The 8851-nt window shown below is 48.0% G+C and overlaps 1 protein-coding gene across 2 annotated transcripts; it reads left to right on the top strand.

Moving 5' to 3' along the window:
• Positions 1 to 1520: 1520 nt before the first annotated feature.
• Positions 1521 to 8417, top strand: LOC130265558 (uncharacterized). Of its 2 annotated transcripts, XM_056514710.1 has the most exons (7): positions 1522 to 1742; positions 2130 to 2167; positions 2584 to 2709; positions 5459 to 5563; positions 6505 to 6651; positions 7439 to 7582; positions 8004 to 8417. In XM_056514710.1, exons 1-7 carry the CDS (start codon positions 1646 to 1648, stop codon positions 8163 to 8165), a joined length of 819 nt encoding a protein of 272 aa, XP_056370685.1. In that variant the 5' UTR covers positions 1522 to 1645; the 3' UTR covers positions 8166 to 8417. The 2 variants fall into 2 exon arrangements, with proteins under 2 accessions (XP_056370687.1, XP_056370685.1); XM_056514712.1 differs by lacking the exon at positions 5459 to 5563 and having other exon boundaries at positions 1521 to 1742.
• The last annotated feature ends 434 nt before the right edge of the window (positions 8418 to 8851 follow it).

The raw sequence follows: 8851 nt of genomic DNA, 5'->3' as shown, positions 1-8851 counted from the left end.
GTCTCAAAGTCTGAAGTTCCATCCTCCTTGCTTGCTTGCTGGCCACCCTCCTCTTTTCACGTTGTTTATGCTTAGGGCCTGAAGTTTGAAGAAACAGCCCTTGAATCCCCAGCTGGGATCAGACTATCATCACCCAAGCACAATGGAAAAGCACACCCAAGCAGAACAGAAAATCTTTGAACTTAAGGCATCAGAATCACTTGTCACTCTTCTGGCTGTTGGCCATGTTGTCTCCACAGGCATGGCACAAGCTTTTACCAGATTTTTTTACCAGCTTTGCTTATTGGCTTAGCAGTGTGCCTATTCTCAGAGCTAGGCAGTGATTGGTTTCACTAGGCAGGGAGAAAGCTTTTGACAGCTCCTCACAGAATATCATTCCCATGGCAAGCTTCTTCCCCCCTCATCAAAAATTGACCCCTGCAAAACCAACAAAACAGGCCAGTGGTGGTCCTGGGGCTGGGGAACCTGGAGGCTTGGAGAAAACTTGACAAGCTTGTGTGGAGGCATTAAAAAATCTAACATGGCTTCATATTTAGACACACAGCTAAAGCCCAGATCTTTTTCTATTCTTTTTCTTTTTTAATTGAGAAAGAAAGTTGCAGGTGATGGGGTCTCTCTACCACATCTATGGGGTCCCTGCCTTGTAGCTCCCAATTTTGATGGAAGTTACTTACTTGGTCCCACTGGCTTCCTCCTCCCACCACCTTCTACACCTTCCCACACTCTTTTGTAACTTCTTTCTTCTCTTTCCTTATGACCATCCCAGCCCCATCTCTGTGGCTCACAGAGCCCAGGGGAGCCCAGGGGAGCTCCAGGGGTGATGCACAGATGTTTCTTTGAGATGCCCCAGCAGTGCAGCAGCAGACTCATGTGTGTGCAGCAGGTTTGGTCCAGGAAGAGGCATTCTTGGGTTTAGTCAGAAGCATCAGTGGCCAAAGGTCTGATTTCCTTTGGTTTAGTCCCATCTCAGTACTCACTTGTAGTACAGCCATTGCAATGTGTGAATGATACACAGTCCCCAGACGTGGAATATCCAGAAACATTTATTAGAAGTGTATACAGCTTTTGTAATATTTTCACTGTTGGGTTAGAATAGCATGAGCCTGGATAGCCAATAGTATAAATGTTCAGATGACTGCTAACCAATAATATACATGATTGATTCCCTATTAGCAACATCAGGATTTTCTCCTGAAGACAAGTGCTTCTGTAATAATTTCTGCAAACTACATTTTAGAAACTTTGTTACATCCATCCTGCCCTCACTCCTCTTAGAAGTTCTCTTCCTTTTCTGTCTCCACATCACTCCTGGATACCTTGAACAACAGGGTTTGTCCCACCAGGGGAGTTTGTGCTGCTTTATGATGCAGGAGAACTTCCCAGGCTAATTTGTGTTTGCTGGAGGGAAGGTTGGGCTGCTTTGCATAAAGTCACAGACCAATGCAGAACGTTTGCTTTGTGATGTCAGGGCAGGGTTGCCACGTTGTTGTGGTAACATCAGAAGCTGCCTTGGTGCACAAAGGGCCTCAGTGCCAGAGCAGCTCTTGGGCATTCTCAGTGCAGGAACATCCTCCTGATTGTCAGTGGGCAGCTATGCACTGACAAGAGCCTTGTTTGCTCTTGTGCTTCAACACAGTCTGAAAACATGCACAAGAGTGTTACAATGATTGAGGAACTCGTTGCTGCAGTTTGCACTCTTTATGGCATTGGTTATTCAGGATATTACCTGACTAACTTGGCATGTAAGTAGAGATTTTCCTTGGGTGTAACCTAACCTGGCTTTTGTTTGTCTTCCTGCTCTTTCTTAGTGACTGGCTTGATTTGGAAACAGAAAGAGCATTAGGATGCCACTGGTTTGGTAAAGCTCCTGTCAACAGGTTCCACCAAAACAGGGTGTCTGTAGCTAGCATTGTGCTGAGGGCAGCATTTGCAAGGGAAGCTGCAGGGGTTGCATTCCCTCCATGGGAGAGTCTGTGGCAGCGGAGTCTGACATTTCCTCAATCTGCCAGATCAAGCAGGACAACTTTGAAAATGCAAACTGGGAGACCTTCTCAGAAGGCCTTCTGAAAACAATACGGTTCTCTCCAGTTTTCTCAAAGAATTTGGTTCATTTTCCCTGCCCACTACAGGTCACCTGAGACGTGTATTCAGAGATGCTGCTCGTGAGGTGAGTGAGAAAAGAACCTTTCATGTTCCTTGTATTTAAGAATTGGGAAGCAAGCTGTGAGCTTGGCCTGTGGTAGTAGAGTGTGGAGAGCTAGCTGGGTAGGCTAAGAGAAAATCCATTTCCATGTGTGCAGCAGCAAATGCAAAGGCATTGCTGCAATTTCCTAATTTTTCATTTCAGAGATTTAAAAACTCAGAGCTCAGTTGCTTGCTGATAGTAGCCAGGGTGAATTATCTGATTCAGAGCAATTTTCTGTACTGTTGAATCAGCACATTTTAATTTTGTCAGAATGATTTAGAATCCCATTGCTGTAAAAGTCTGATTTGTCCTTAGTAGACCTGGTTGTAGAGCTGAACAGAAAGAAGGTTATAAATGATAGGTAACTCCCTGTTCCTCATGCTACTGTCTGTCCACAGAGCACAGAACCAACAGCAGACTCTCCTCTGGTTCCCACTGCTCCTGGAGAAGAGGCCAAAGATGAGGCCAAAGAGGAGCACAAGCCTCCAGCCGTGGTCACAGCACAGCCTGAATATTCCGAGCTGGTAAGTCAGTTCTGGCTGGTGCTGTCTTTAGTGCAAGACAGGGCTGCAAGTTTCTGACCAGGCAGCAGTTGCTGTCGGTGCCTGAGGATGCTGAGTGCTGGAGTCCTGCCAGGACCTGGCAATTCCCCGTGCCAGTGAGATCTGGAAAATGGGCTTGGATCTGTCATATTGAGGGACCAAAGTGCTGCTGCCTCTGGGTGAGCATCTGGCTCCTTGGCTCAGTGAAGCTCTGTCTCTTGGCTTCTGCAGTGCTATGGCCAAAGGCACATATGGTAGCGCTGGAGATCACAGGTCCTTGTTTGTTTATTTTCACTTTCTGGAAGATTTATTTTGGTGATCATGGAACTGTTCCTCAGTTTTCTTGAGTAATTCTTCACCATTCTGTGTCTTTTGGCCTTCCTGTCTTTTGGCTTTTAATAAGTATAAAGAGATGATTGTGTTGTCCATTAATCTATTGGGGGCCATTCTTGTCCCTTGTGGAAAAAGAAACAAAGTACATACTTCTGAACTCTTCTTCTAAGGCAAAAACTAGAAGAGATAAGTCTCTGGAGATACATTTTGTGGTGAAATCTGCAGCTTTGAAAGCTGCATTGGAGCCGCAAGTAGGGGTGAAGATGCAAGTCCTTGACTGCTGTCTTATATTAATAAGAACAGCAAAGACACATTGAAATTCTGGATGCAATATTTTAAATCAAATGTGCAACTTTCTGCTTGGGGAGATTCCTGGGACAAAGGGAGCCAGGGTGCCAACCAACAGCAGCTGAACATGAGGCAGCGTGTGCCCAGGGGGCCAAGAAGGCCAAGGGCATCCTGGCCTGTGTCAGCAATAGTGGGGCAGCAGGAGCAGGGCAGTGAGCTGTGCCCTGTGCTGGCACCGCTGCGGCCACAGCTCGAGTGCTGTGTCCAGTTCTGGCCCCTCTGGAGCAGAAAGACACTGAGGGGCTGGAGCGTGTCCAGAGAAGGGCAAGGGAGCTGGGGAGGGTGGGAGCACAAGCCCAAGGAGGAGGTGCTGAGGGAGCTTTAGCCTGGGGAAAGGGAGGCTCATGAGGGACATTCCAGGCACACTTCCAGAAATGCCTGCCTGACAGTGCTCCCCACAAGGGCTGCTCCTATGCCAAGCATCCCCTCACTGCATCCAGATGCTTTAGGCACTGGAGTAGGGGACTCTTTGATCATTTGGTGTGTTGTGTTGTTGGGCTGCTAGGAGGAGAAGACTTGTTTATTTTCTTCCTCTGGCAAGCAAACGTGCTTTTGCTCAACATTTTCCTGCACGACAAGACGCAGTTTGGGGCAGGGATGTTGGTGCAGAAGGAGCTGTTCTGATGCCAGGCCTGCCAGTAGGACCTTGCACATCACTTCCATTTTAACAGCACCCTTACCTTGTGGCAGCCTCAGGGATCAGCAATTGTCAAATAATGCAATCAGGATTGTATTTGGGAATTGAGCAGGAAATCAACACCCTTGAATTGCAGCTGGTCCTCAGAGATCAGAGGAGCTGGGAAGGGCTGGGCTTCATTTCTGGTTACACTTTAGCACTGTCAATGTGAGTGTGACCAAGAGAAGAGCTTGCCTGAGCACAGATGCACAAAGAGTGCAGTTCCCAGTTCTGTGCTCTGGGTCTCTTTCCATAAGGACCTACGTGCTCCAGATTCCCCAAGAGTGTGGTTTATTGAGGGAACAGGTGAGCAAGTTCAGGATTGCTGCTGACTGGGGCACTGGCTGCTGAGTGTTGATGTGTGTCATAACAGAAAGCATTGTAAGAGAAATTATATAAGTGAGATCTATGTCTTTCTGTCTGTCTGTCTGTCTATCTAATTATGTAACATTTATAAATTGATTCTTCTTGGCTCTGGTCAGAGGCAGGTGGAAGTGCAAAGCTCACCTAAAGGCATCCCTTCAGGAGAAGAGACATGTTCTATCAACTCATCCCGAGCAGGCAGAGATGTTTCCCCTCCAGAAATGGTTGTTTTCTCCCCTCAGAGTTCATTTCTTCCTCCAGCCTCTTCTGACTTGAACTCCCCAGTTTATTCTTTAAATTTCTCCCAATCCTAGTGATGTGGAACAATTCCATGCTTTAGATGATGTTTGGTGACTCTGGTGTCTCTAGGGGTCTGTAAGTTCATTTGCTGATGGGGCCTTATGAGGATCTCTGTTATTGCTGGTCTGAATTCTCAGTTGACAACGGAGGAAGAATAAACACCTTGGTCTTCCTCCATTATACTGAGGTGGCTGTAGAGGCTCTCTGACCTCCATCACAGGATCTTTACATGCATCCTTATCTCCTGAATGAGCAGGATTTCTAACAAGGGTCTAGATGTCAGAAAGGCAGGAATGGTGGTGTAGGCCTGAAGAGAACATGAATTCCAGAAGTGTCTCTCACAGGAAGTGAGCCCACACTGGAAGCCACCTGCAGAGCCAGGATGGAGCTGTGGGACAGGGCTGGGGGTCAGTCACAATGGAATGACAAAGGGGACACAGCAGAAGTGGAGGGAGGTCCCCAGCAGTCCCTTGAGAAATGCCACCCCTTCCCTGTCAGCTGCCTGAGAGGCTGTTGGAGCTTCAGTCCCAGATGGACCCTGATTGTACTGCCAGTGTCACTTTGGAATCTGTGCCTCCCCATGGGCAGAGAATGACCCAGGAGAGCAGCAGCACAGTGCTTTGGGAACGTGTGAGCCCATCACTCTTAGAGACTTGGCCCACAAATGCTGTCTGGGAAGGTGAAGCCCATCTTCTCTTGCTCTCTGTGCAGGCCCTTCTGGAGAGAGACCATAAACAGATTGCTTTAGCAGAAGTGCTGTGCCAGACTCAGGGAGAGCTGAGGCAGCAGGTGGAGGAGCAACAGGAGAATGGCCAGGTAGGCCTGGCTCAAAGGGTGACAGAGTGAGGGGCAGGAACAGGGGCATAAAACAGAGCTCTTGCTAGTGAGGAGGCCAGCAGTCCCACAGGCACTGAAAGCACAGAGCCTTGTAATCCACAGAGACCAGCACTGGAATGGGAGGGTTACAATGGAAGCAGAGGCGGGTAGTGTTATAGGTAATAAAACGATCAAGCTGAATTAAGAATAATCAAAAGAAAATATTTTTATTTCATGACCAAAATGCAGTCTTAGACAGCCACAATCGAAATAGGGCAGCCCCGGGCCTGGGATCGGCACCGGGTGAACACACTGATCCAAACTCCATCGCTCCGGATCCCACAATGTTCACAAACCTCACCTCGGCTGGGCTGGTTTTAGACAATTTTTTTCCACCTGGGGCCGAGGTTCTTCTTTCCTTTCCTTGTTTCACATTTTCATGTGGTTTTCTTTCTCTGGGCTAGATTGGACAAAACCATTTCTGGGAAGCGATGAATGTCGATGAGATGAACACTAATGTTAGTTTACAGCAATCCAGTACTGAGATTATTTCCCCTGATGACTCTGGTTATCTTGATAGGTGATACTTATCAAGTGTTCATCGCTTGTGTGTGTGTTTCCTGGACTGTCTCTGAAAGGGCCCATCTTCACTTGAGCTACTTCTGTTAACTTGCTAATTTAGATCTCTTTTCTTTGTTGCCAGCTCTGGTTTCACAGTCCTGTTAAGCCACCCAGCTGCCTGTGTTCTAAAGATTTCTATTTTTTTATACAAGCGTGTTTTTTCCACATAAATTTCACACAAACGTGAATTATTTTAAAATATATATTTCAATGGGGAAGCAGAAAGAAGTGGCTGAATGAATTTGATTTTAAGGCTGAAAGAAGGAAAAGCTGAACCTGGTGGCAGCTCCCTGTGACTTGCTCTGCATTTGTGTGTACAGAACATCAAGAGAGAGCCACAAGCAGAGCTGCCCACAGCTCAGATTGGTATCATGACAGTGAAGAGGAGGAACAAGGAAGACGTGAGAATAATTCAATATCACCGGAGTCTCCATCGACAGAGAGGTGATCAAGAAAACCAGGTGAAGGTAAGAGTGGCAGACACTCCACTCATGAAACTTTCTGTCTCTTGTTCTTGAGGGCTGGGTTTTCTTCTCCTTGTTACATGTGAACTTTTTCCCATTGACTTGCTAAGAAGCACTGAATAGCCAAGTACTTGAGACAGGAGAGGGGAAACTCCTCTGGTTTTTGGGAGTTTTTCTCTCAGAGGGATACACATACCAGACAGGGGCTGGAGCAGTTGTGGATCTTTTTGCTCTGGCTCTTTGGCATCGGGGAGGGACGGCCAGGCTGTCTCTTACTGTGGGGAGAAACCCCTGGCACCTGAGGGACCTATCACCGTCTGCTGCTGTGCTCCTGGAATCCTGAACTTGGCCTCTCCCTGCCCTGCTCAGAGCCGGGCCCTGCTGGCCCAAGGCCGCCGTTTGTTCACTATTGCTCTGGGATTCTCCACGCGGTGGCCGCACCCTCCCGCCTGCCCGAGACATTCTGCAGCTCCCACCATCCACCACCCTGGGATTTCCTGCTCATTCCTGCTGTGACAGTAACTGCACCAAAGGGGAAAGTGCCCACGGCCCAGAGGACTGTTACTGGGTCCTGGTTCTGTTTGTTATGAATTCCAGAGTTGTTTTGTTTGCCTTGTTATTCATACTAGTAAAGAACTGTAATTCCTATGCCCATATCTTTGCCTAAGAGCCCCTTAATTTCAATATCAGAATAATCAGAGGGAGAGGGTCTACATTCTCCAGTCCAGGGGAGGTCCTGCCTTCCCTAGCAAACACCTGTTTTTCACATTGAGACACTTGTTCTTTACAGAACTTTAATGAGAAGCTGCAGGCAGAGCTGCAGGAAGCTGAGGCTCAGCTCAAGGCAAGGGAGAAGTGTCTGGAGGAAGAAATGAAAATCGTCAAAAAGAAAATTCATCCTCTCCTTAGGAAGCAAGAGGCTCTAGAAAAACGAGTGAGTGAAAGAGTGATAGCCACTGCAGTCACCAAAGTGGTGCTTTCTGCCCTCCTTGCCTTTCCTCTGCAGAGCAGTGGGGCTGGGGTGATGCCTCTGAGTGCCATCCTGCTTTGGTCCCTATGACAGCTGCTCTTAAGAACACTTCCTGGGCTGCTGAATCTCAGTGCCGCCCTGGACAGTAGAAGGAATCCTTTGGCCTCTTGGCCAGCAGTCATCCAAATAGATTCCTGATGGCCTGTTCCTGCTCTCCTCGTTTCTTGAGGTGTTTTGCAGGTGAACATGGTAACCCAGATGAACCTTGAAACAAGCTGTCTGTATCTGTTGTGAATCTGGTCCTCTCCCTTTCCTCACAGTCAATGACTCTTGGCTGACAGGGACAAGCTATGGTCTCTGACTGCTTTGTTCTGCTTGACTTGAGGTCAAAGAGTTGACATCTCACCTGCCAGCCTGCGAAGACTTCCAGGAAATGACTGGAAACAAAGAGACCCGTGGTCAGCGTGAGGCAGGGGAGCTGTCCCAGTCGGATATGCCGCAGGTTTGGAACGTCCTGAAGATGCTGCAGGAAAAGAGAACTCAGTGAGAAGAGGCAGAACACTTGAACAAGGAGCTGCAGTGATTATTGTGTGCTGTCTTTGCCTTGAGAATAAAGAGCATGGTCTTCCTGAGAAGGTAGCTGGAATGCATTCAAGGGGAAGAAAGTGGTTTGACGAGGCTCTTGAGCATCAGAGGAGAATTTGAGGAATGGAATGTTCCCCAAATGACTACCAGAGACCCTCAAGAGACCTCTATTCTCCTGCCAATAACTTCTGAGAAGTGATTGAAATATGTCAAATAATTTGGGGAAATGAATGAATGAGTTTCTAGTTCCATGGATAGAAACTACTAGTGAGATTTCTGAGTGAGCTCGTGTTAGAAAAGTGATTCCCCAAGCACCCAGCACTGAAATAAAATAATGCCTCCTTTCTCACACTCACTGGGCAGTGGTGATCGGGCCTCTGCTGTGTAACTTTCATTGTAGTCACTGCTATTGAAAGCTGAAAATTAAACCTTTTCCAGCCGTTCCCTCTGGTTTATCTTTTAGGGTCCCAAAGCTCTGTGCTGCAGGTGGCCTGGGTGTGTGCAGAGCAATGCAGCCCCACAAACCCCTCGGTTTTCCCACACGTGGTCATAACCTGTCCCCAGATGTGCCCAGCTGTGGCAGCACAAAGAGCCGCAGCGCAGTGGGCGCCGTGCCCTGCCCAGCCGGGGCTCTGTGCACGGAGCAGC

This window comes from Oenanthe melanoleuca, chromosome Z (assembly GCF_029582105.1).
Source record: "Oenanthe melanoleuca isolate GR-GAL-2019-014 chromosome Z, OMel1.0, whole genome shotgun sequence".
Taxonomy (NCBI): domain Eukaryota; kingdom Metazoa; phylum Chordata; class Aves; order Passeriformes; family Muscicapidae; genus Oenanthe; species Oenanthe melanoleuca.
Note: the sequence above shows the minus strand (reverse complement) of the source record. Positions and strands in the feature narration are given on the sequence as shown.

Bases quoted from the DNA above. Each gene is read 5' to 3' on its own strand.
- LOC130265558 (XM_056514710.1), top strand. From the start codon at position 1,646: ATGCACAAGAGTGTTACAATGATTGAGGAACTCGTTGCTGCAGTTTGC. The intron at 2,168-2,583 runs GTGAGTGAGAAA...GTCTGTCCACAG, and splicing joins TCAGAGATGCTGCTCGTGAG to AGCACAGAACCAACAGCAGA. The intron at 6,652-7,438 runs GTAAGAGTGGCA...TGTTCTTTACAG, and splicing joins ATCAAGAAAACCAGGTGAAG to AACTTTAATGAGAAGCTGCA.